The sequence below is a fragment of the Saimiri boliviensis genome, chromosome 5, assembly GCF_048565385.1.
Source record: "Saimiri boliviensis isolate mSaiBol1 chromosome 5, mSaiBol1.pri, whole genome shotgun sequence".
In the NCBI taxonomy this organism is placed as follows: domain Eukaryota; kingdom Metazoa; phylum Chordata; class Mammalia; order Primates; family Cebidae; genus Saimiri; species Saimiri boliviensis.
In genome coordinates, this window is record NC_133453.1 from 90,157,362 (window position 1) to 90,184,080 (window position 26,719).

At 42.4% G+C, this 26,719-nt stretch overlaps 1 protein-coding gene across 1 annotated transcript in view; it reads right to left on the reverse strand.

Moving 5' to 3' along the window:
• The window catches only part of KIF5C (kinesin family member 5C), a 154,231-nt gene that overhangs the window by 60,546 nt on the left and 66,966 nt on the right, over window positions 1-26,719 (reverse strand). Inside the window, exons 5-11 of the mRNA XM_039469948.2 lie at window positions 23,451-23,499; window positions 23,113-23,168; window positions 22,328-22,415; window positions 18,177-18,301; window positions 15,318-15,422; window positions 14,799-14,947; window positions 4,286-4,434 (exon numbers count right to left, since the gene is read on the reverse strand). Of these exons, the coding sequence (XP_039325882.1) occupies window positions 4,286-4,434; window positions 14,799-14,947; window positions 15,318-15,422; window positions 18,177-18,301; window positions 22,328-22,415; window positions 23,113-23,168; window positions 23,451-23,499 (721 nt within the window). The remainder of the gene's footprint in view (window positions 1-4,285; window positions 4,435-14,798; window positions 14,948-15,317; window positions 15,423-18,176; window positions 18,302-22,327; window positions 22,416-23,112; window positions 23,169-23,450; window positions 23,500-26,719) is intronic.

The following is a 26,719-nucleotide window of genomic DNA, read 5'->3' on the forward strand; positions in this document are numbered from 1 at the left end:
GGAGTTGACTTCCTCCTTTGTTTTGCTATTTCATTCTATGTAACAGCAAATAGGAAAAAGTACAAGCATGTGCGTGCTCATGCACACACACACACACACTTTGCTACACACACTCCTTCCTTGCTGTCCAGCTGCTGAAGTATAGCAGCCAAACTCTTAAATTACAAATACCATACAAAGAAAGAAATCTCTCCCAGGGAGAGTGCACACAATTGACAAAGCCTCTTTAATTCATTGAGACCGCAATGTGGAACTATCATACCCAGGAAATGTTGAGGGGAACTAAGTAGCTCCCTCCTACAAGTTTAGAACCAATGTGTATGTCAAGTTTCAAAGGAAAATTGCCAATATCCTGCTACCCTGATTTTAGTGAAGGGCACTGCTTCTTTCCTACTCCACATCTCAAAAGCCCAGCTCTCAAGTTTACACACACCAGCCATGCCCTCATTACCATCTGCTGTGAAGACTTAGAACTGACACCTGGGGATACCATGGAAGGGCTTCCAGTGCCCCCTTTTCTGGTGTGATATTTATTACACTCCTCTAACTGGCCCTGCACACAAACCACTTTGCTAGCTCTACGAGCAGGTTGTGCAGATAAGACAAAGAGAATGAACTTTAGAGCCAGGCCCCCTCAGGTCAGGTCATCGCTTTACCAGAGACTGTCTACTTTGGGCTATTTTCTGGCCTGTCACTCATGGTCACAGGGCTACCTGAGGATTAAATGCCCAGCCCTAGAATGTAACAAGAAGCCTGGCCCAGGATTTGTCCTGTGACACTCACTGGCACATTGCATGAAATGCAGAGTTACTCCTTGAGGTAGTTCTGCCCCCTTCACGGGACAGAGGACCTCTCCCCGCCTCCTCACTGCCCCTACTACTCTCCTCACCTGAAACTCACATCACTAGAGTCAGTTCTCTACATTTAAGAACTTTGCCCCCAGAAATAAATTTGGCTGGACACAAAACATTCCATCTATAGCACCCATCAAGCTACAAAGGGTTGAAAAAATTGGTACAAGCGAGACCAGCCTCTAGGCAGGTAATAGTGCAGTATTTCACCAATTTTCACCAGCTCCCATGCAGGAGGATGTTCTCCAGCATCCCCAGTCTTAGGGAATGGTCTCACCTTCTATCCAACTCAGCAAGCCAAAAAACACACAGCTGTCATTGAAACCTCCCTCTCCCTTAGCCAACTCCTTACCACTCCCAGCTAATTTCTCCTCCTCACCTTGAAAGACAAATGTTAGCTGGGGAGGAAAGAAGAGCTGTGCAGAATCCCTCCAAACTCCTTCTCCCATCACAACCAGTGGTGATGTGGCAATGGGGGTCCTGGGAGCCTCTCAGACTCTGTCTTCTCTTCTTCGTAGTCCAAAGGGCCCTCATGCCTACCTATGCCTTCAATTATTACCGAAAGATCGATGACTCCAACCCAACCAAATCTTCTGAGTTCCAGACTTTCAATCCTAATTTCTCCTCTGAGTAATGTTTCCCTGGATGTTCCACAGGGACCCCCAAACTCCCTCCTCCCTCACCCCCAGTCTGGTTCTCCTCCAGCATCCTCATTCTTAAGGAATGGTCTCACCCTCCATCCAACTCGGCAAGCAGAAAACTCACAGCTGTCACTGAAACCTCCCTCTCGCATAGCCAACTCCTCACCACACCCACCTAATTTCTCCTCTCAGGTTCATCCATTTCTCTCCCTTCCTACTGCCCTGTCTCTTACTTCAATACTGTAACCTCAGCCCTGGAAGACCCCTCACCCCAGCTCCCAGTTCTCCTTTCCGTCTTGCAGTCCATTCTCCAGGGCAGCCGATGGATCTTCAAAAATGCAAATGTATGACCAGCTTAACACCCCTGACCAAAATCCTGAACAAGGACTGCATAGACCTTCATGGGAGAGCCCTGCCCATTCCTCCAGCCCATCTCAGGCCAGTGCTCCCCGCTGGCCTGTGTCCTCCACTCGCGGAGCCCCCACACCACCTCATGCCTCCTATTTTGCCCGGCTAACTGCTGCTTCTCTCAGACACTCATCTCTATGTTGCACATTCAAGGAACCCTTACTGGCTCCTCAGTCAAGGTCAGGGCCCTCTGTTGTACAACTCCTGGCACTTGTGCCTCCCCTTCTTGGTATGACTATCATCATACGCTTATTGGTCAGGACTGGCATTTACCTCCCTCCCCGCTCAGACCATCCTGAAGGGCAGAGACCACATCTGACCACCCACCCTTTAATCTCCAGCACCTGCATTAAGCATATGTTTGCTCCACATACATTTATTGGAGGTCTACTCTGTGCTAGAGTACATTATCATCCATTAGTTTTCCCAAATTATGTAACTTAAGGGTTCATGTAGGATCTCACCCAATAGGGTACAGAAAACAGTACATTTCTAAGAAGACTTGCAAGGTGTTCAAAGAGGGACAAATAGTTAAAATGATGCCCAAGTAAAGAGGCCAAGAATAGAACTGAGTGCCCAAAAGATGCTAGGCATGACAGTTAGTCAGGCAAACAGGGCAATGGGCAGATTCCAGAGAACGGCATTCGATGAGGGATGAAGAACTGCAAGGTTAAAGTTTGGCAAGAAATGGAAAAGGATGCGAGAAAGAAAAGGTTATTTGCCCACCCTGTAATGTTTCTAAAGCCAGCCCCTGCCAATCCTTTACCAAAAGGCTTTACTGAATGTCCTGGTCACCCAACGGAGAACTGACCTAGAGGATTCCAGAAATAAAACTTCATATAGCCGCTCCCCACCTTGCCAGCTACTGCTCCCTTCTCTCCCACTCCTGCCAAATTGTAAGGAATCATCCGCCAGCCCCAGGTGATGAATTATTCAATTATTCTAGCAGCTTTCCAAACACGTGTGCAGCTAGAAAATCTTTCGAAACGAAAAGAATCATGTTATTTAGGCTACTAGGTCATTTTTGGAACCTGTCTTGAAGTCTTGTTTGCCACGTAATTGTTTTTCTATTAAACAATAGCTCATTGACACCCCACCCTTACTAGCAAAAAGCAGTGGCAAACAACATGTAATCACAAGACGAGCTGCTGCAGTTACAGTCAGTGTTACCTCCCAGTCCTGCACAACAACCCCAAGCTCCTACCCCTACCCAAAGCCGAGGTCCTGCTGCAGCGCCTAAAATACTCAGTACAGCAGCAGAGGACCTGAAGAACAGCTTCCAGCTATCCGCCATTCCCCTACACACACACCAACCTGCCTTATTTTAGCTAAAAAGAAAAAAAAGCCTTCTACCTTCTAACCTACGTCACAATGCTAAAATCACTAAAATAATCTGTCTGCATTAAGATCTGGAAACCCCTCTTAACACCTCACCCACAACCCACCCACCCACTGCATGTCAGCTCTCTGAGATATTTTCTCCCAGTAGAACAAACCAAAGAGAATGTTTTGGGGAAGAAGGAAAACGAGTCACGAACCAAGCCTTTAAGACACCATTTTAGCACAGGGCTCCTCCGAGAGCCCTATATTTCTGGCTCTCAAGAAGCAGAGCATGAAGATGAGTTCGGCCAAAAAATGCAAGTATTTTCCAGAGGTAGACTTTTAACCCCAAACCAGTGATAAAACTCACATAGGAGAGAATGACATTTTTCATTTGAGTCAAAAGCAATCTGAGCCACCGAGTCTCAGGCACTTTTCCTCTAACCTACAAATAGGGGTACCAGAGAGTTATTACAATAATAGATAGAGGGCATCTCATTGGAAGCAGATTAAGGCAATCTTGCAAATAGTCACTGGTCCACACTAACAATGCATGCTAGCCAAATGATGGGATGGGGGTGGTGCCTGTGTTAGGGACTAAGAGCATCTTCCTGTTCACACAGGTTGTTGGCAGGAGGAACCAAGCTGCACATCACCCCAACTTTCCCAAGTGTCTCCCAGGATGCCAACAGTCACAAGAAAAAGAAGGCACACACTCGGCCAGGCACAGTGGCCCATGCCTGTAATCCCAACACTTTGGGAGGCTGAGGTGGATGGATCACTTGAGGTAAGGAGTTCAAGACCAGCCTACCGAGCATAGTAAAACCCTGTCTCTACTTAAAAGAGAGAAAATACAAAAATTGGCCGGGTATGGTGGTATGTGCCTGTAATCCCAACCACTCAGAGGCTGAGACAGGAGAATGGCTTGAACCCAGAAGGCAGAGGTTGCGGTGAGCTGAGGTCACGCCACTGCACTCCAGCCTGGGCGACAGAGTGAGACTCTGTCCTTAAAAAAGGAAAAAACCACACCCTCATGCCTCACTCTTCCTCTCCACTTCTCCTTACCATTCCTCCACCTGTTTAGCTCCATCTCCAGATGCTGGATAACATTCTTCAAAGTCTTGTTTTTCTCTTTCTCTTTTTCATATTTCTTCTTCCATTCTTCTGCTGTCAGTTCTAGGTTCACAGAGACTGTATTCTTGATGGTCTTAGCTCTGGGATTAAAAACATAAGGGACAATTCAGCTAATTATTAGCATTAGCTAAATCAATATGATTAAGCCTTAGATTCCTCATATCAAAAAGACTGGAAAAGGGGAAGAAGAAGGGATCCTGGGACTTTGACCAACCATCCTCCTAACTGGTCTAATGGCACCACTGCCCCTTGAGGCTCCAGCCTCATCCTTTTCTCTTCTCCTTCATCTCCCACTGGTCTCTAAATCTAGTGGAGGTTGATTTGAATTGTCTCAGGGTTTTTTCTGTCTCTTTTTCCTCTGCCACTGTCTCAGCCTATGTTCTCAGCCCTCCTTATGTTTATAGCCTTTTCCAAATGTTCAGTATCCTCCTTAAAGCCCCCTGCATGCCATCACCAGATTCACCTTCCTAAGTTGACGGTTTTTTCGGTTCAATTAACATTTATGAATTTGGGGTACACCATGACAGATGGACAAGATCTCTGGCCTCTTGGAGCCTGGAGTTTCTTATACCAATGATTCTTATACCAGACAGAAATAACAGAATCAATTATTTCTCTTCCTCACCTCTGGTACCCAGAACCACCCAACACACGCCTCATAGGTCAGGTGGGTCCCACAGCCAAGTGAGACTGGCCAGATGACACCATGGCTCCCTGCTAAGTAAACGCCCCCCGCCCCTCCCCACATCACAGCCCATCATCAATCACCATGTGGTGAGGAGGGCCCACAGTATTCAGATTTTCCTGAAAGTCATAAACCGTTTTTTTTTTTTTCTTTTTATGTCTCTCAGTTTTAAACTATTGATAAAAATAATGTGTGGGATAAACAAACATGCCTAATGGCCACCATCTTGCCACTTCCAGTATAGGAGATAATGCGATCTCCTCAGGCACATGGCCTGGGGGGTGGTGATGCCACAGGGATGGTAGCTGGAGAGTAACCCAAAGGTGCCAATCAGCAGCTGCACCAGGCAATACCAAAAACCAAAGGCACAACCCTCCTCAGCATGCGCAGAAACAAACACCTAAGTAGCCTCGTCCAATTAAAAGAGAGACTCCACTTAGGCTCACTTTTTAAGAAGGTAAAGCTTCATTAGGAAATATGTGATATCCTGTTTTATTTGCTCTTGACTTTTTCATTTTGAACTTCAAACAATTCTTACACCATCATATTTGCCAGCACAATCTGATTTGTGATTCAGGTTAATTACCGTTGTCAGCAAATGACATGATTTCTATTTCAGTGGAAGAAATTTAGCAGTCCTCACCAGCGCTACAGATGTCATTCCAAAAATTCATTCCTAAAGCAGACAACTAAATAACCCAACTGTCAAAAGAGGAGTTAAACAACTTCAATGTAAGACTCCATTTAAGAATTAGGATAATTCTCTCTTGTTCACCGTAGCTTGAGGCTGCTGTCCCTAGAAGTGCTTTGAGTCTAATTTTTCAAATAGCAGCAATTTTATTACTACTTTAAAGTCTGTTCGAGTTTGACACTCTCACCTCTCCTCCTAACATCCTCAGGCAGTGCTGTGGATGTTTCTCAGAGGCAAGCACAAACACCCCAAGCATCTATTATCAACTCAGTAAGACAAAAAGTGAAAAATAACTCATGTCTAAAATGCTTATGGATACTTAAGGGCACACTTCAAGGCTACTAATCTTACTTTTTAAATCATAAAGAGTCCCTTGACAATTTCACATGATACCAGAAAGAGAAAACTGCAGCCTTTATGCTGTAATCAGGCAGGTTTAGCCAGAGGCACATTTTGTGAGCAGATTCAGCAAGGTTATCACCATTGTTTGAACTGGTCCTCGTTCTCAAAGTGCTTTTTAAAATTGTCTAGAAAATCCCCACTTCTGTAGTAACTATGGTCCTGGCAGGAAACAAATGACCTGCTCAAACTGCATGATTTGGAGAGTGCTTAACAAAGTATGGAAAACTGTTAGGAAATAAGGAGGGATAATGTGGTACCCACATTAGTGATGGGGAAGCCATTACTACCCTTAGGCTGAAGGGGAGCCAGAAAGAAAAGGGTAGAAGGAAAAGATTACCTGGTAGGTATGAATTATAACAGCAGTGGTAGGGACATAGCCAACCAAAATGATCTGGCAGGGAGGAAGCCAGGAAATAAATACCTGGACCTCAGGCTCTTCTCTCCTCCTGATCGCCTGCCTGTGTTCCTTCCCCACTGGTTGTACATAACTGGAAGCCAGAGGAAAAGGAACTCATTGCAGGAGTCCAAACCAGTCACCCTCCTAAGGCACAGAGCAGGGCAGAGACGGTACAGAAAACATCCAGAGGAGCAGCTACAGATGCACAACGCAACTTCCATTTGGAATTCAAATAAAGCGGGAATCCATGTCCCACCCTAGAGCCCCGAAACTTCAATCAGCCCAAATGTGACAAGCAGGGCCTTTGCATCCACTAAAGGTAGAATATGAAGAAATCAGCTTGCACTGGTAGAGAAAGATGTTAATTCTCCTAAAATTGTCCTAGAGAATTAAAGTAATCCTCCCCAATCCCACAAAAAAAAAAAAAAAAAAAAAAAAAAAAAAAAAAAAAACCTAAGAGGTTTGTGTATAGAAATTGGCAAGCTGATTCTGAAATTTACAATAGAAATGAAAAAGATGAAGAATAGCAAGGACAGTTCTGAAGATCAAAGTTAGAGGACTGAGTATCAACACTTACTAATAAAGCCACTTATAAATTATACCTGATCAAATTGTCACAAACTTTGGAATAAAACAGAATAAATTGTCCAGAAACAGGCACTCAGATGACAGCCATCTGACCATATGACAAAAGTACCCACAGAGAAGAGTGGGAAGGGCAGTCTTCTCAATATATGGTAGTGAGGGGAAAGGGAACTTTATCCCCCAGCCCCAATGCCATATAAAAAATGCTATTCCAGAGAGATCTCAGACATAAATGTGAAAAGTATGACAATAAAGCTTCTAGAGAAAATATAGGACAGTATCTTCAAGACCTTAGGGTAGGCAAAGATTTTTTTTGAGACAGAGTCTCACTCTCTTGCTCAGGCTAGTGTGCAGTAGAATGATCTCGGCTCACTGCAACCTCCGCCTCTCAGGTTCAAGCGATTCTCCTGCCTCAGCCTCCCAAGTAGCTGAGATTACAGGTGCCTGCCACCACACCCAGCTAATTTTTGTATTTTTAGTAGAGATGAGGTTTCACCATGTTGGCCAGGCTGGCCTCAAACTCCTGACCTCAGGTTATCTGCCCACCTTGGCCTCCCAAAGTGCTGGGATTACAGGCATGAGCCACTGTGCCTGGCCAAAGGTTTTTGTAAAGAGAACATAAAAGAAAAAATAAATTTGACTTCATTAAAATAAAAAACCTCTCTTCATTAAAAGTAACCATTAAAAGAATTAAAAGGCAAGTTACAAAGTGGGAGAAGATATATCAAATACATATACCTGAAAAAGGATTTACGCAGGATAACTCCTTTAAATCAGTAAGAAAAAACTGGGCAAAGACTTGGAACAGGTACTTCATAAAAGAAGTGCCAATCAAACACCTCCTGAAAAGGTGTTTAACGTCATTAGCTTTCAGGGAAATGCAAATTAAAACTACAATGAGAAACCTTAACATACCCAATAGAATGGCTAAAAAATTTAAAACTGATAATGCCAACTGTTGTTGAGAATGAGCAATGACTATTAACAGTCAAGTGCTACTGAAAAGAGTGTGAATTATTACTGTCATTTTGGAGGAATCTTTAGTAGTATCTACTAAAGCAGAATATTTCACACATTATGACCTGCTCCCACCCAACAGAAACGAGGACACATATTCACCCAAAGGCATGACAACCAATGTCGTAGTGATTGTATTTATAATCTCTCCCAAATGAAAATAATCTAAATATCCATCAACAATAGAATGGATATATATAAGCCAAATTCATACAACAGAATACTTTATAACTGTGAAAAATAAACTACTACTATACCTAACAATGCAGGTGAAGTTCACTGATAAAATGCTGCTATTTGATTAATCCAAAGTGGCCTGATCATTCACAGAGAAATATGAAAGTGGGCTCTTCATTTCTAAAAACTCTCATTTTTTTCAGTCAGAGCCCCCAATGTGTATACAGCTATCAATGTCTATTCCACAAGTTATTACCACAGCAGGCACTGAGCAAAATCCTAACCAAAGGCTACTTTGGGAAAGAACTTCAATTCAGTCCTAAATTTATACCCTACCAGCAAGACATGCTTTTAAAACTGAGTCAAATTGTGAGGATGCCATTATCAGGGTGTCTGCTTTGCACCTTTTCCTTGTTTTGGCTTGATTCAGCAAGTCAAACACTACCTCAATAATATATGATCTAGGTGTCCCAGGTACCTTCTCCCCACAGGGAGAAGTTTTTTAAAGACCTCAAAGCTAATGAATGTTAACCACCCTTAGAAAAGGCAGACCAAGCCCAGGGGACAAAGACCAGAGGCCACAGTACATCTTCCATCTAGGTACTGCTACAGAGAGAGTTAAGTCAGAAAAGATTCTACTAAAGAACGGAAAGAGGAAACACTCTTCCCCATTCTTGAGCATCCTACTAGTTTCTTCCCAGCAGCATTCAATCCTTCTGTCACTGAATTTGCAGTTTACATGTTCAGAAGCACATGGCCAGCTTCCAAGACTGCTGATGGTACCCATCTCCACTATCGAGGTTAAGCACCCATTACGTGAGGGCACTGAGTCCTCCTCATAAGCTGGCACTTGAACAAAGCCCTTCTTGAATGGTGAGAAGACCTTGAACTGCTGCATTCTGATGAATCTCATGCCCGCCTGCTTCCCAACAGTTTCCTATACTCATATTTCCTGGCCACAGTCAGTTCTAAATGACATGAGGAGTGCCTACCATTGGAGTTTCTTCTAATTACTTTGGCTTCCCTGGAAGAAACACAAAGATACTTGTTTCTGGTACCTTCATACCTTTTGTTTCAGCATGCTCCTTCTCTCACCGGGTGTTCAGGATAATGCTGGCATTTGAGTAAGGAGCTCTACACAACCTCATACCTTCAGCACATAGAATAAATCTGTAATGTGTGATTCTGCACTGTGAATGGTGTGTGTGAGAGAGAAACGGAGATTACCCCACTGTGGGAGCAGGAGAAGATAGAGAGTATAGCATTCTTCACTATCAGTGAGAGCTCTCCAGAGAAACAGAACCAAGAGGAGATAGAGAGAGATGACAGATAAATACAGACAGATAACATATTATATACCCTATTGTATATATAAGATCCTATTATATATATGTATGTATATATGATACACTTTACTCTTTTATTTACTTAAGAAATTGGTTTACCTGACTATGGGGGCTGGCAAGTTTGAAAGCCATAGGGCAGGCTGGAAACTGAGGCTGCAGTTGATGGTACCATCTAGAAGCAGAATTTTGTCTTTTCTGAGAAACCTCTGTTTTAGCTCTTACGGCCTTTAACTGAGAGGATGATACTTGCCCTCATTATCAAGGGTAATCTGCTTTACTTAAAGTCAGCTTATTGTAAGTGCTAAGCACATCTAAAAAGTACCTTCACAGCAATGTCTCAATGTCCATTTGACTTGTAACTGGGCGCTATGGCCTAGCCAAGCTGACACATAAAGTTAATCAGAAGCTAATCGTCTGATCTGCTCTGAGTCCCAGTTCCCATCTAAAACACCCAAACCTTCTGGAAGCATCACTGCTCCAAAGCCCCTTCCCAGCTCCTGGTGAGGCCATTTCCCTGCTTGTGAGGGAAGGAAGGAGAAATTAAAATTTTGTGTCTTTAATTTTAAGTTCTGGTCTCCTGAGAACCATTCAGAAATGACACAGATGAGGACTTGGCATCTACATAAATGTATGTCACCCACAGTTATTTCTTCCCCCCAAGAGCAAAAATTAACCCTGGTGATGTTTCAGCAACAGACCCCCCCAACAGGAATGATTTAAGCCTCTTTTTGTTTTATGTCAAACTGTAGCCAGCTGTCTGCCTTGGCCAAAATGCTTAATGTACTCTCGTAGGTAACATGTTCTCATGCTCTGGTGACATAAATTTCATATGCACACTATTCAGGGTCTGCCTAATCTAGCTGCTACTGAGCTGGCAGATGACACAATTTAAATGGTGACATGACTTTTTAAGTGCACTCAGGAAAAGAAGAAAGAATATTACTTTCCCTAAGATATCAATTCTCCTTCCACATTCAGCATACAAATAAAGCCTTCGAATTATTCATGCTGGATCAATCCTGGTGCCAAAGATGTGCTGATTCAGACCTTCCTAACCACATTGGTCTGCCCCTCAGAGGGCCTCTTTCCCTTTATTACCGCCCTAAATCACGGTACATTAAATAGGCTTCCAACACAATTGGATGATTTGAGTTCACACTTCTAAAACATAAATATCTTTTTCAAATAGTGCTGTAAACATAGTTTGGAAGGGTAATTAAAGACTACAAAATAGAACTCTGGAAGCCAGAGGGAAAAAAAATAAAGTGCTCTAATTTGACTCTGGCTTTTTGACTTTCTATTGCCTGGGAATTCAAGTGCTGCCTCCTCAACTAGACTAAAAGCTCTTTGAGAGCATGGGAGATGGCTCTGACTTCTTTAATTGCATGATGCTAGGCATTCAGGGACTAAAGAAAGCAAGCCCAACTGAATGGAAGAGATAGAATATATCAATCAAAGAAATAAACACGGTAAATTTTTCCCTTTAAATTCCAGTATCTGACCTTGAGTCCTGAAGAATGCTAACAGGACTGTTGGTAGATGCCTTCAGGGATGTGCAGATTTAACTGCTTCAAAACACATACTACAGGCCGGGTGTGGTGGCTCACGCCTGTAATCCCAGCACTTTGGGAGGCCAAGGCCGGTGGCTCACAAGGTCAGGAGCTCCAGACCAGCCTGGCCAACATGGTGAAACCCCATCTCTACTAAAAATACAAAAAATAGCTAGGCATGGTGGCACACACCTGTAATCTCGGCTACTCAGGATGCTGAGGCAGGAGAATTACTTGAACCCCAGAAAAGGAGGTTGCAGTGAGCCAAGACTGTGCCATTGCTCTCCAGCCTGGCTGATAGAGGGAGACTCTGTCTCAACAACAACAACAGAAGAAACCAACATACTACGCATTGTATTATTCAGTGCAGTCAAGCAGAACAACAAACATGTACTCTCTTCACGTCCTTGAAAGAACCACAAAGGAATAACTGAGGAACCTCATGCTGCCCTAAGGTTTCGCCACCTCTGTAATAAGAATATAATGAACACTCATTACAATGAATTTGCGATCTGCCCAGCAGTCTTTTCTGAGTTCAAAGTGCTTAATCTCATTAGCTATCACATACCATGTCTAATCCGATGTTCAGTCTTGTGTCTGCTATATAATTGGGTTCAATGAGTATATTTAACAATACAGCAGGTATTGGCCCTGTAGAATAGTTCAGCACCCTTAAATAATCCATTAACTAACTCAGGGATAAAGGGAAAGAAACAAAACCTCACACATTTCCAATAATAGGCTGGAAAGCAAACCAGATCCAAACCCAGCCAAACTTCAGGATGTAATGGCGTCAAAGTTCAGCAACTGCCTTAATTTTCCAAGTAATTTTATGCAATGAGCTTTAGATTCATCTGTTCATTCATTTGATAAGCATTTATTTATTGACCACCTACTGTGAACTAGTTACGCAGAGTGGTTGATGAGAAACTAATGCTTGTGACAAACTCCGTCCCTGCTGTCACAGAGGGCAGAATCTAAATGACTCTGATAAAAGAATGTAGACCAACTTATTTCATTTGAAAATATAATTTGCATTACTTTGTATTTCCTGGAAGCCCAAATTATCTGCAGTATTTTTTTTATTTGTTCATTCTCAAAATGTAATTCCAATTCTACTTTATTTTATCCTCCCCCTTATAGGACAGTGCTGTCCCTTACAGTGCATTACATTCAGTCTAGTCCCATCCACTACTATGGCCTTTTCAAGCCTCAATACTGTGAGATTATTTAAGATGGAGGAAAAGCGGAACTTGCAATCACTGATAGCCTGCTACATGCCAGCCCTTGAGCTAAGTAAAAACGGAAGCAACTCACATAATCCTCCCGATATTCTTGAAAGTAGACATTATTATCTCTCTCTCTAGGGGAGAGAAGACTGAGGCTCAGAGAGGAGAAATAAACAAGAGAATGGGTCAATTGCAGAATTAGCTTCAGTGCTGGGTTTACTGACCCAGAGGGTTGTGCTCAGACACTGCATCCTAGGACATCCTAGATGTGTAGTCACTTACCAGCTGTGTGGTCTCAGGTATGGTATCCAAGGGCTTTACCCCTAAGCCTTGATTTCATACTCTATACGAGGATGAGATAATTGCTTTCAGAATTGCTATGATTTTGGCACACCTGACATATATTAGACACTAACTGATATTCAAAATCCTTCCCGTAGACAGCTGCAAATGCCTCCTGATGACAGCAGTGCCCTAAGGTGGCTCAGCCTTACAAAGATAGCCAGTGCCCCACGGTGACTCTGGTTTGAAAAGCGCCAGAGTATTTTTGCTTTGCTGGTAAGGATTTTTTTTTTTTTTGAAGAGATGTTTCCTATATAAATGCACTTAGAGCTGGTTTGCTCAAATATGTCTTCAGAGGAAATTGTTAACGCTCAAGTTTAAGACACTGGACAGGATGTGATCCTGTTTTCCATAAGCAGATGCTGGTTTGTGGGTTCCTGAGACCCATGAGGAAAGTAGGTGTTATCCTACTGCAACCCCCTTGGTCTAAGCATTTAACTAATCAAGGAAGTGATTTGGGAGGAAGTAAAGGATCCAAATCCAGTTAAAAGATATATTAGCTCTACAACATTTCAATCTACAACATTTCAATGTAATTATTATTTATTTAGACATCCCACAGGTGCCACGACTATGTAATTCTATGTTCTGTTGAGGGCTCAGGAAATGACTGGGGCTTAATTCAGTTTAAACAAGCCATAACAATTTCCCAGACAGAATGCCTACCCCCATCTGTCCTTTCTCTCATCTTAAACTATTCCTTAGGCATAACCACACAACACACACTCCCAGGGAGAAGGCAAGGGAAGTGCTCTGTGCCTCCATTTACAAATGAACTAGTTAAAGCGCACAGAGCACTGGTGACTTGTCTAAAGATCACGTGATTCTTCGGAATTGAATGGACTGATGGCAGCAGAATCCACATTTTCCAACCTCAGACCTAAGCTCAGCTTGCTGAGCACTGAAGATGTTCAGATCGCCCAATCCACAGCACCTCAAACACTCTAGAAATGAACACTGAGGCACAAGGGCTGAAGGATAGATCCTAAACACTGGAATTGAGGAAACGTGCCTAAAGGAGGTCAGGCCTTGGACAGTGGGAGGGGGTAGGTGAAAAAGAAAGTGATAAGAAAATAAAGGAAGTTATGAACCAAACCACACATGTAACCGTTGCTTTGCGATTATGGAGTTGTACTTGCTGCCCACCTATGGACACCTCCCCGGGATCTAGGACGTCTCGTGTGGGTATTTTCAAAGGTTGGAAGATGTCTTCTATGTCTCTCTTCAGCATACAGTCCAGACCTCCTACCTCCAGTGCTGATAAAGATTCCTTCCCCTTCTTTTCTATTTATACCTTTATTCCGTATTCACCTAAGCTTCTGGGTGTTTTATTAGCAACTGTGCAAAGGATCCCAAATATCAGAGTTAAAGGCAGTTACCAATCTTGAGATTTATACACTTGCAATAATTATGAACCCAGACTCCAGTGCCATGAAAAACAAAAGTAACACCCAGTGCATTTCCAAGTCACATCTGCAATAAGTTTGGTTGTTTTGCTTTGTTTTTATACACCGTACCTTTGAAAAGCTGGCATGTTCTTGTCCATTATTTTAAAACATAATTATTGCTTTGGCCTCAAGTTTACAAATCACCTGCTAGATGTAATTTAGTAAAAGGCTGCTTGTCCCTTACTTTATGATTCTCTGCCAATAGCCCCTTGCCACTCACTTTTTTTTTTTAGACAGAGTCTCTCTCTGTCGCCCAGGATAGATTGCAGTGGTATGATCTTGGCTCACTGTAGTCTCTGCCTCCCCGGTTCAGGCAATTCTCTTGCCTCAGCCTCCTGAGTAGCTGGGACTACAGGCACATGCCAACATGCCCAGCTATTTTTGTATTTTTAGTAGAGACAGGGTTTCACCATGTTGGCCAGGCTAGTCTTGAATTCCTGACCTCAGGCAATCCACCCGCCTTGGCTTCCTAAAGTGCTGGGATTACAGGCATGAACCACTGTGTCCCACCTTGCCACTAACTCTTAAGACCTCAGACCTAGCACAGAGGACGGGTCCTAAGAGACCACACATACCTCTGTCCAAACATCAGCGTGGACTTGGTCTCAGCCTCATTGAAAACAGAAGGAGAACAGCAAATGACAATGGTCGTTCTGCAGTTCCCACCCAAAGAGTCCTGGAGAATCCGAGTCATCTTGCTGTCCCGGTATGGCACGTGTGTTTTCTATTTAGGAAAAGAAAACATATCGGTTTTGGCAGCCCATTCTAAGAAAAACACAGAAGCAAGCAAGTCAAGGATGAAGACACTGAGCTTAGGAGCCAAGTAAAACAAGAATTTGTGGCCAGGTCTTTGGATCTTGCCAAAGTTTAGAATGCCCATTCTTTGATCCAGGTCATAGGAAATTAGCATCAGCATTCAGACTTTTTAGTGGACGGGAACTCCCAGCGAGCAGGCATCCACAGCCAGGATTCCCACTGTCCTTTTCCAAACAGTAAAATAAACCAGCCTCTGGGGCGTGTGGCAAAGGGACGACGAGGACCCAAAAGGTGGTTTCTCATAATATTATTTAATAGACGGGGGCAGGATCACTTACTGTCCCTTCTGCCAAAGCAGAGATTACATTTCCAAGAGCAGACAAAGACTTATTGATATTTTTAGCTTCGTCGAGAACAGCTCCCTCGGCACCAGTTTTGCTGACCTACCGGAGAGAAAAGAAAGCAGTGAGCAGCACAGGACGGCGGAAGCACAAAGTAGAAATTTCCAATTCACACAAGGGCAAAGGAGGACAGCCTCCTGGAAAGCAAGGAAAAATAAAAGTAGAGAAGACCTACTGTGATAAAAAAAAAAAAAAAAAAAAAAAACCATCCTTCTCCTATGAGGCTGGGGATTTGGTGTCTACCGCCGTCATTTTCCTCTCAATTAGGTTTTAGTGGAATAGCTGAAATACCTCAAGTGGTGGAGCTGCAGATGCTTCCCCAGGGGACATCCATCCAGGGAAACCAGGCTCCAGAAGTGCCGTCACCATAGGTAGCTCGGGCCCTGGGAGACCGAGCCGCAGTCCCCATGCCGAAGGGAGCCCAGAGGGAAGCATGAAGAGAAAATGTTGTCCTGAGCCACAGTGAATGGGCATACTGCAAAAAATGTAAGTTACAAGCTCCAAATCCAGGCAGATGACTAGAGGTGGTAGGGTTGGTTATCCAGACTCTGTTCCTTCCCTGCTTATTCCCACAGCAAGGAAAAAAATGAAAAATATCCAAAAAACAAAAAACCTGGGATAGACATGAAAAGTCTAATGTATATTGCATTGTAAATTTGTCTTTTTTCCTCTGCACCCAAAGGGACCATACACAGTTCCTCCTCTGCTGTGTTATCACTGGTAATTTCATCTTGACAGCATTTGCTCTAGGAAGAGGGCAGTTTACAGATGCTAGAAAAAAGGGGAACTCAACATGATTCATGTCTCTGCTGACTGGACAAATGATGCAAGGGGAGCGGCTGCTCTCTCAAGAAAGGAAGGGGGGAAGCAATGTTCAACTACGCAAATCTCAATCGCATATAAAGGAGAAACTCCTGACGACAGAGAAGAATTGAGGTCCAGGAGGAGGTTTCTTTCCAAATAGAATAGATTCTCAACTCCCTTGGAATTGTTTGTGTGGCACCTCAGCTTACACATAAAGGAATCATGTAGCTGTTGGGTCACAAATAGTAGCAGTCTATTCACACCGTGTTATTTTAAGATGCCTTCACATTGGAGCAGTTAACTCCAAGAAATAGACAAGGCAGGTACTATCTATCACCCTCCTTTGACAGACAGGAAACTGAGCCCCAGAAATGTCAAACTGCCAGCCTAAGGGAAGAGCACCATTCAGGGGAGATGGGAACTAAAGCCCAGAGTTCTCTTCTACAAGATCGCACTGACACATTCACAGGGACACATCTAGGGCAAAGGAAAATAGGTGCGTGTGAGCAAAAGAAACTATGTGAAAGGCACGACTTAAAAACGTCCCATAAATATCATTAGCAATAACCACCGACACTGTGCAGAGGCAGGCCTCCACTCTGGTCTGCGAGTATTAAGCAATGTTCAGGTGTATTTGGGCTCTAAATAAACAACAGTGCTCCATTATTTCCATTCTGTTGTGTGTCTGTTTTACTGAAGTTACAAGTCCATACCAGTAAAATTTTAGATTCCCAACTAGGAATACCCAGATGACTTTCTGCTCACAGTTTTACAAATGCATAGTAGAGGGCAATCCAAGAAACCATTACAGGTAGTGCTTGACTTACGACCGTGGTCGGGGCCGTGGAACGGTTGTAACACGATTTGGTCGTAAGTTGAGTAGGCTATATGTACAGTTGAAATGGTGCACGCGGTGATGGTAGTGCTGCCAGAAGCTGGTCCGCACTGTCGTATGCCCAGCTGGGCAACGTTTGCGCTGCCAGACGCGGAGCAGTCGTGGCTAGCGATTGCGGTCGTAAAGTCGAATGGTCGTAAGCTGCATAGGTCGTAAGTCGATCAATACCTGTACTTACATAAATGTTAGTGGCCATAACTTGGCATACGGGAACTCAGTGGTGTAGTGCAGTTAAGTGGGGCTCAATCATACAGTTAGGGAGACTGACCAAGCTCCAAGGCTGGCCCTGATGGGGACAATCAGCATGATGTCAGTGATGATGGAGGCCAGAGGGCATTGTGCACGTGGGCTTGCTCTGTGATGTTGCTCAATGGAGGTCAGTGCCTCCAGCCAGGGTGTGGCAGCAGAAGTCTCCACTGGTGCAATGGGAGTGAGACTGGAGATTCTGGGAAGCCTATTGCTCTGGAGTACAGCCCTGGCCAGGGCCTGGGAGGGCATGAGTCAGGGTATCGACAATAAAAGAGAGTCCAGACAAAACCAGAGAACGTTAACAGCTTGTGGCTAAAGCTGATTACAGGCTGCACTGCCTGAGAGAACCAAGGCCTCCCTCATGGGACATGGACAGCCCTGGCCTACTGCTGGGAGAGCCAGGGAATGCAGGGAGAGCCCTAGGTTCCAGATCTTCCGTCAGCAAAACAAACCTGCAGAGGCAGGACTGCCACGTTCCCATGGCAAAGCTTGTTCCTGGCCTATTAGAGTCAGGTACAACAGGATTTTCTCTTTTCTCAGAAGTTCATATCCCTCCCACATATGTGCAGCTGCCTCTGCCACAGGCTAAGTCGAACCAACACTTGCCTAACATCATCATCAGGGCCCATCAGGGATAAATCAGAGTTGGCAGGCAAAGCACCTGACCCTGACACCAATAGGAGACCTCAGGACAGAAAAGGGTTACATGTAATAACACCTTGGCAGAGCCTCAGAAACTTTAAATGCTCTTTAAAGCAGAAAAATAGAAGGGCATAAAAATATACCATTCCACACTGAAGCAAATAAAAGGGGAAAATTATAGATAATACAAATAAAGAACCAATTACCTTTTCACTCCCAGCCAAATCAACCAAATAAAGTTTCCCACTGAGTTTTTTTTCAGTCTCTACATTCTCTTGCTTAATATTTATCAGGAAGATACTGTGACTTCTAGAGCTGTGTTCATTCATGTCTGAAAAGGAAAATAGTTTACTGCTCTACAAAGAACATGTACATTTAGGTAGCAAACCTTATCTAAAAAACATAACAAGTCATGCCTAATAACTCCATTTCATTGAAGTTAAGTCCAGCCAACTTAAAAAATTATCTGAGACCTTGTTTCTTCTGAAAAACAATGCTCATTCTAGAAACAAACAAATTTAAATATCTTCAAGGAGCAAAGGAATTCATCTAAAAATCTTAGTTGACAGTTGAAGGTATCAGATTTTCTAGCTCTACCTGAAGCCCCATCCTCTAAGTTCCTATCCCAGCATGACTTTCCCCCTGAAGAATTTACTACTTCCTCCCCTGCCTCACTTTAAATCCCTCAGACTTTATCATGATTAATACATGATGTATTCTATCTTAGTCATGTGTATAAGCCTTGCCTTATCAGTAATATCATAAGCTTTCTTAAGGAAGGATTAAGACTTTCCTAAGGAAGGATTAAAACATACACTTCCATAACCCTATGCTAACTGCATAGAAGGTCTCAAATATTAAATATGCTTCATTAGGATGAGGTCCTGGAAATAAAAATCCTTGCAAATCCTCATCTTTGTCTGTCAAGCAGAGACCCCAGCAACAGCCCCATTCAGCCTTCACCAGCAATCATTTCTCAAACCATCTTACCAGATTATATGCAATAAGCCCTAAAGATTCATTTAAAAAAACTCTTAGAACTAATAAATGAATTCAGCAAAGGTGTAGGATAGAAAATCAGCATGTAAAAAATCAGTTGCATTTGTATATACTAACAATGAACAACCCCCCCAAAATAAGAAAACAACCTTATTTGTAATAACAACAACAAAAAAATAAAATACTTAGGAATAAACTTAACCAAAGAAAAGAAAGACTTATACACTGGAAACTACAAAATGTCACTGAAAGATATGAAGGAAGACATAAATAAATGGATTAGAAGACTTAATATCATTAAGCTGGCAGTATTACCCAAAGCAATCTACAGATTCAGTGCAATTTCTATCAAAATTTCAATGACATTTTTTGCAGAAGTAGAAAAATCCATTCTAAAATTCATATGAAATCTCAAGGGACCCTAAATAGCCAAAACAATCTTGAAAAATAACAACAGTGTTGAAGGTCTCACACTTCAACAATATGATGGATTTGGGGGACTTGAGGAGAAGGGGCGCTGGATAAAGGACTACAGATAGTGTGCGGTGCGTACTGCTCAGGTGATAGGTGCACCAGAATCTCGCAGATCACCACTGAAAAACCAAATACCACCTGCACACCAATAACCTATGGAAAAATGAAAAATAACGGTTCCTACAAAGCTACAGTAATCAAAACAGTGTGGTACTGACATAAACACAGATATATAAACTAATGGAACAGAATAAAGGAACCAGAAACAAACCCTCACATATATGGTCAAATAATTTTCAACAAGAGTGTTAAGACCCTTTAATGCTGGGCTCCTACCTTAGGGTACATGCAAAAATTAACTCCAAAAGGATCAAATACCTGCACGTTAAAACTATAGAACTCTTAGAAAAAAACATAGGAGAAAAGCTTCATGACATTGGACTTGGCAATAATTTCTTGGATATGACACCCAAAACACAAGCAACAAAATAAAAATAGATACTCCATCAAAATTAAAAACTTTTATATATCAAAAGACACTCACAGTAGGATCAAAAGGCAATCCAAGGAATAGAAGAAAATGTTATAAATATATATCTAATAAGGGATTGGTGTCCAGGATACATGGAGAACTCCTACAAGTCAACAGCAACAAATTAACCTGACTAAAAAATAAAGACCTTGAATAGACATTCCTCAAAGAAGATATACAAATGGTCTATACGCACATGAAAAGATGCTCAACATCATTAATCATTAGGGAAATGCAAATCAAAACCACAATGAAGCAGAACTTCACATCATTTGGATGGCTATTATAAAAAAATAATAATAATAACAAGGATGGCAAGGATGTGGAGAAATGGAAACTCTGGTGTTAGGAACAGAAAATAGTATCACTGCTATGGAAAATAGTAATAATAGCAAATAGTAGTGGTTCCTCAAAAAATTGAAAGTAGAATTACTATAAGATCCAGAAACTCCACTTCTGCCTATATGCCCAAAGGAATTGAAATCAAATCAAACTCAAATGTTTGCACACCTATGTTCATAATAGCATTATTCATAATCGCCAAAATGTGGAAGCTGCCCAAGTGTCCACTGATAGTTAAATGACTTTTTAAATGTTGTATATACATACAATGGAATATTATTCAGCCTTAAAAAGGAAGGACACTTGCTACAACATGGATGAAACCTGAGGACATTATGCTAAGTGAAATAAGCAAGTCACAAAAGGATAAACACACTATGATTCCGCTTACGTGAGGTACTAGAGCAGTCAAATTCACAGAGACAAAGTAGGCTGGGCAAGAGGAGATTAAAGAGTTAGTGTTTAATGGGTACAGAGTTTGGCTGGAGAAGATAAAGTTCTAGAGATAAAAGGTGGTGACGTTGCACATAGTGTGAAGGTACTTAATGTAATGTAAATGCATACTTTAAAATGGTTATGGCAAATTCCATGTTACGTGTATTTTGTTACTATAATAAAAGAAAAACCTTACCGGAATGATAAGAATAACAGCATTTTTTTTTTTAGACTAGCAGTTCCAAACCAAGGCACCAAAATGGGTTATCAGGTATGCCATAAATGATTTGTAACTAAAAATAGCTTCAGAAACAGAGTGAATAACTTCTTTGTAAATCGGAGATGCTACTACTATAAGAATATCTGCCTTACGTTCCTTCATGTATGTGTGTGTTTTAAGCATGAGAAAAAGAAGTGGAGTTTGACCAACACTATCCAAGTCTAGGCTCACCTATGAAAGTTGCTATATATATGAAAATCCTCTGATACATTGTGCTTGGATAGAGAAAATGTTGAGAATTAGAGTTCTGGACCACAGAATCAGAGAGCGTTGGGTAGAAGAGACTTACAGAGCCTAGACCAATCAGTCAACCAATGTCTGAATCTCTTTTACAACATAACAGTGAACTCACTACTTCTCTAGGCAGCAGGTCGCACTTGGGGCAGCTATAAAGGTTGGCGAATTCTCACAGGAGTCGAAATCTGCCTCCTTAGAGCTCCAACAATCCTGGGTGTTCTAAGCATTGAGATGGAACTGAACAAGCTGACCCTCTTTCTTAGTGTCAGCAGCTTCAACCCAGTATGATATATTACATTGTCCACACGCCCTTCTCCAGATTTTTTTCCCCACGCAAGCTATAAACCCTTAGTTCCATCAGCTTCTGTCCATATGAAGTCACTCTCACTGGTCCACATCCCTCTTAGTAAGACAGATAACTCATCTTTTCACGTACCCTCTGCTGCCCGAATCCCATATGCACTGCTTCCCTGAGATGCAATGAACATACTGAGGAAGAAACTGCAGAGCCAATGAGCTGATCTGAATGTGTCTGCTGGTAACACATTGGAAGGCCTTCCCTAAGGCTCTGCTCTCTGACTTCCTTTTGGCCTTTCTTTTTCTTTTTTACAGATGGCAGAAATCTAACATGGCTTCTTTCCACATGTGTGACGGCAAAGTATTAAAGAATTTGTTGGTTTGGAATTTTTTTAAATTAACCTGAACAATAACACGATTAAAATAAATAAACTGAGGAGCTTACTCGTTCCCTCCCTTTGGTTGGCTGGTTGTTTATCTTTCCTAATGTGCAGGCTTAGGCCGTTATGGGGGTCCAGGAAGTCTCACCCAACATCTCCAAGGCCTCAGAGCCCTGTGGACAGCAGAAGGCACCCTTTCCCATGACTGCCTAGACACACTCAGAGCGCACATACCCTGGCGTCTGTGTCTGAGCACTGCTCTCTAACCACCTTTCCATGCATTCTTCCATTTGTACCTCATCCCCCACCCCACCCCCGCCCCGGTCGGTGGGCAGACATCTGTCTCCCAAGCTACAGGGGAGGAAATGACACTGTGCTTACTTGTCACAGCCACGTGTCGGTTTGCTTTGCCTTCATCTATCACATCCATGACTTCCTCGGGGCTCGACACAAACCGCTCGGTGCACCCCTGGAAGAGAATCAGTTCAGATTCACCGTTAAAAGAGCTGGAAAGCAACAATAGTTTGAAAGACTGGAACATTTTCCAGTTTATCTTCTAGAGCTGCAGATAAATAGAAAGGCTAAAATATCGATCCAACAACTTTTCCTCCTTGCCCAGGGCTTGAATTCTACATTAAAGAGAAGTCTGAGCAAGCCCTAGGTAATCTAGAAGTAAACCAAAAAATGAATTGTCAAATTTTCCTAGGTTTTTGAGTCCATAGTCATACTCAACAGCAACACTTTAAGAAGACAGAAAATCAAAGAAGAGAATCAATGAGAAAAGAAGAAATGGATGAAGTTTTGCTTTGCCTTCTGTCTTTACTTATTTACCATTATGGCCATCGATAATAGACACTTTGAAGCTTCACAAATAATGCTATAATAGGCGTTTCCAACTGCAAAATATAAATAATTGCACTCAATATCAAAGCCCCTTTAAATGTGAATAATATTAAATAATGTTTAAATAATAATGTCATAAAGGAAAGGTACAATTGAAGATGGTAAATGTCAATTTTTAAAACCAGATGAATATTAAACTTAAGGAACCTGATTAAATACCTACATGCTCTTTACAGATAATATTCTGAGCATCTTACATAATAATTATTATGACAGAGACTGGAGAGAAATTAATTGTATCACCAATCAAGCCTTCCTCATACCTTTACATACGGGACTCTGTTTTTATCTTCATGAACAGCCAAGTTGGTCTTGGATACTATAAGAGATGAGAATGACAGTATGCAAAGAAGAAAAGACAAGTTAAAGACTCTATATTGGAGGAAAAATGGAAGTTTGTTACGAAGGACAGGTAAATCTAATCTCTTTGCAATATGCAAGTTTAAGCCTTGGCTGAGAATAAACATATACCCTGAAGGCAACAGAGTATTTCTATAAATGTTCATTAATTCCTTAAGCGGAAATGCGATAAATCATTTCAACCTCCCTGGACTTTTATTGGTTACAGAACAGATAAAGGACAAGCACTGAGGTTACTTACCATCAAGTAAGTCCCTTATTTTGTCCAAGTAGATCTCAAAATAGGAAACCTAGTTAAAAACAAATTGAGTTTGGAATAGACATGCCACAGTATATTTCAAAAATATTATTAGTAGTACTTATGAAAGCTTTTCCCATGCATGGCTAAGAAGAGTAAAAAGAGATGTTCAAAGTGAAGACTCAGAATCTGGCCAGCTGTACTGGGATTCTCCTGCTTCCTGCTTACTCTACGCTTCCCTAAGTGTGGACCACTCTCCACCCCCACACATCACAGCTCCCTTTGGTTGTCATTCAGGTGTTCTTAACATTGTGTGCCAGACAGCCACGTACAGGAGGACCCTAGGCTTCACTCTAGATGAGCACCAAGCAAACTAAGAAAACCATCAGTAGGCCTCACTTATCATATGATACTGACAGCATTATGAAGGAGGAGGGACTTAATCCAAATGTTCACATGCAAGAAGCCCGCAGAGGGCAGGGCTAGTGCGTTTGGAATTACAAGAGTTCAGAAAGGTAACTGGGTGAGAGCCGGTGACGGTGGCAGCTCTGGTGCATTCAGGAAAGATCTAAACAAAATGTGTCTTGATAAAAGATGGGTAGACCGTGAGAGGAAAGGGAGGCCTTCCCATCAGTCTCAAGGCTCAGCCGCAGCACCACCTACATCAGCATCACCTAAGAACCTGTCTGAACTGCAGAGCCCAGACCCCTACTGCAGTCCTAAAGCCTAGAGAGCAGGACCTAGGAATCTGGGTCTCAATTCTCCAGGTGATCCTTATGCTGGCTGATGTCTGAGACCTGCTTTAACTAAATATGTGGTCTTAGGGACTCGATTCACACCTAACCAAGACCCTAGGCCTCAATTGTCCCATCTGTCACATGAAGCCATAGGGCTTTACGATGTAAAAAATCTCCCTCTAGGATTCTGTACTCTGTTTACATCTGCTTTCTGCCTACCCAATAAACCTTTATCTGACCTATGTTCATAAATGCTTTTGAAATCTAAACAAGGGAATGGACAGAAAGGGAAAGAGTTGTAAAGTTGTAAAGCTGGAATGTGACTACTCAGTGAAACCGCATCCCTACATCCCGGCTCTGGACCTGTCATGGGGAAGCGAAGACTCTAACCCAGCACTAATCCCAGCTCCGACTCAGCCCTCATCCATTATCTTTAATGTACCTCGGTCTGGAACTACCTGACTGGAACCATCCCAGCCTGGAATTATCCCGGCTACTCTGAGATGTGGAGTCCTAGCTTGAGCCCTGGAATCTGCAGCTGGGCATCTCTCCTGGTTGCCTGTATCCCTAGCAACATCTGCCTGCATGAACACCTGTCAGATTCCCCTGTCCCTGTCATGGACACACCTATGTGACATTTGAAAGACTCACATCTACAGCTTTCTTTAATCTCTCGTGCTGCCACGCTCCCTGAATCCTTATAGGTCTGTTTAGCCTCCAATCCGGGCATTGCTAACCCAGCCCTTCCTGCAGCCAACTCAGCCCTGGTTCCACCCATTCTATTTATTTCAGAATTGTCCAATTTTCATTAAGACTTTCTAGTATTTTTGAGATCTTAAACAAGTGGCCTTATTTCTAAAGATTGACTACAGAGAAAATTAATTACATCTAAAACAAAAAGTCACAAAATAGATACTGGCAAATCTGGCAGCTAGAATTATATTCACAATTAATGTAAACAGAAACAGGATTCTGATTTTATTAATTTCTGCTTTTGGTGCACGTGTGTGAAGGTGTGATTTTGCTGTTTTGTCATTTCCAATACTTTGTGAGACCAGGCAGAAGAAAAAATAAATAGGCCTTGTTTGGCATTAAGAAACAGGATGTTCAGAAATAAAGTTGAAAACCTCTGTGGGACTCATTTTAAGGAGCAGATTTTCAATATTGCCTTGATCAGCCCTCTCTTTCTTGATTTAGCCTCTCATTAGTCAGTTCAAAATACAAAGTAGTCAGCAGCTAATTTGCCCATTTATAATTATTATTTATAAAACAAGTAAGCATAACTACAAATGCAACACAGAAGGCTGGACTGTTAATTCAGCCCTAGAGACTTAGAGTGTTGTTCCTCTCCTCCTGCAACTTCATGCTAGGGCTGTTTTTATCTTAATAAGATTCTAACACAAGACCCTATTTTGAGGGCAGTAATTGGTTTAACATCTTATTCCAGGATTATCACATAAGAACCCTGCAGTAGTTTAAGCTATTTAAATGCAAACAGCCCTAAAGAAGCACTAAGCTTCTAAATCTTGATCCCATCAAAGCAACAAGCTTCTGTATCCTTAGATATAAAGAACTTTGGCAAGAAGGAGAAGCAGGCTTTAGCCAACAAAAGGAATCCTAAGGAAAAGTGATTTTCTAGATGTGATTTATAATTGGACAAACAGTTGTTGCCTTCTTTTTATGTCATTTACAAAAGGTATGCAGTGGTTACTAAGGGGAGAAGTTTAATAAAATTGAAAAGGGATCGCATGTGCAGTTGGTCAGACCTAGGGTCTATTCTTAGCTTTGTCAATAACTTGGTGTTTAAGTTGGGCCTTCTAACGCTGTGTCTTTTTTTTTTTTTTTTTTTTTTTTTTTTCTGCTCTGTCACCCAGGCTAGAGAGCAGTGGTATAATCTTGGCTCACTGCAACCTCTGCCTCATGGGTTCAAGTGATGCTTGTGCTTCACCCTCCAGCATAGCTGGGATTATAGGCACACATCACCATACCTGGCTAATTTTTTTGATATTCTTTTTGTATTTTTTTTTTTTTTTTTAGTTGAGACAAGGTTTCACCATGTTGGGCAGGCTGGTCTCAAACTCCTGGTCTCAGGTGATCCACCCACTTCAGCTTCCCAAAGTGATGGGATTACAGGTGTGAGCCACCATGATCAGCCTAATGCTGCATCTTTAAACTTCCCTTCCCTCATCTCTGAACAGATGGGCCTGGTGTGCTAAGATCCCAGCCTGAAGGGGAATCTCTTAGCAGTTCTGCTCAGCTGAGTCGTCTTAGAACTGCCCCTTCACCTTCCACAGTGGGGACCCCCAGACGGCCTGTGCATCCTGGACACAGCTCATCAGGCAAGCAGGGGCACCTGCTGTGGGCTGGGCCGATGAGCCTCTTCCCAAGGGAATTTGGAGTTGGAAACAAGGGAATGGTGGAGCAGCAGCTGCCTGTTGCCAACACCTTCTCCCACCAGAAAGAGAGAAAGATGCTCCAGAACAAGAGAAAGAAGTCAAGCAAGAGGGCAGAAAAGCAGGGACTGTAACGGGTGTG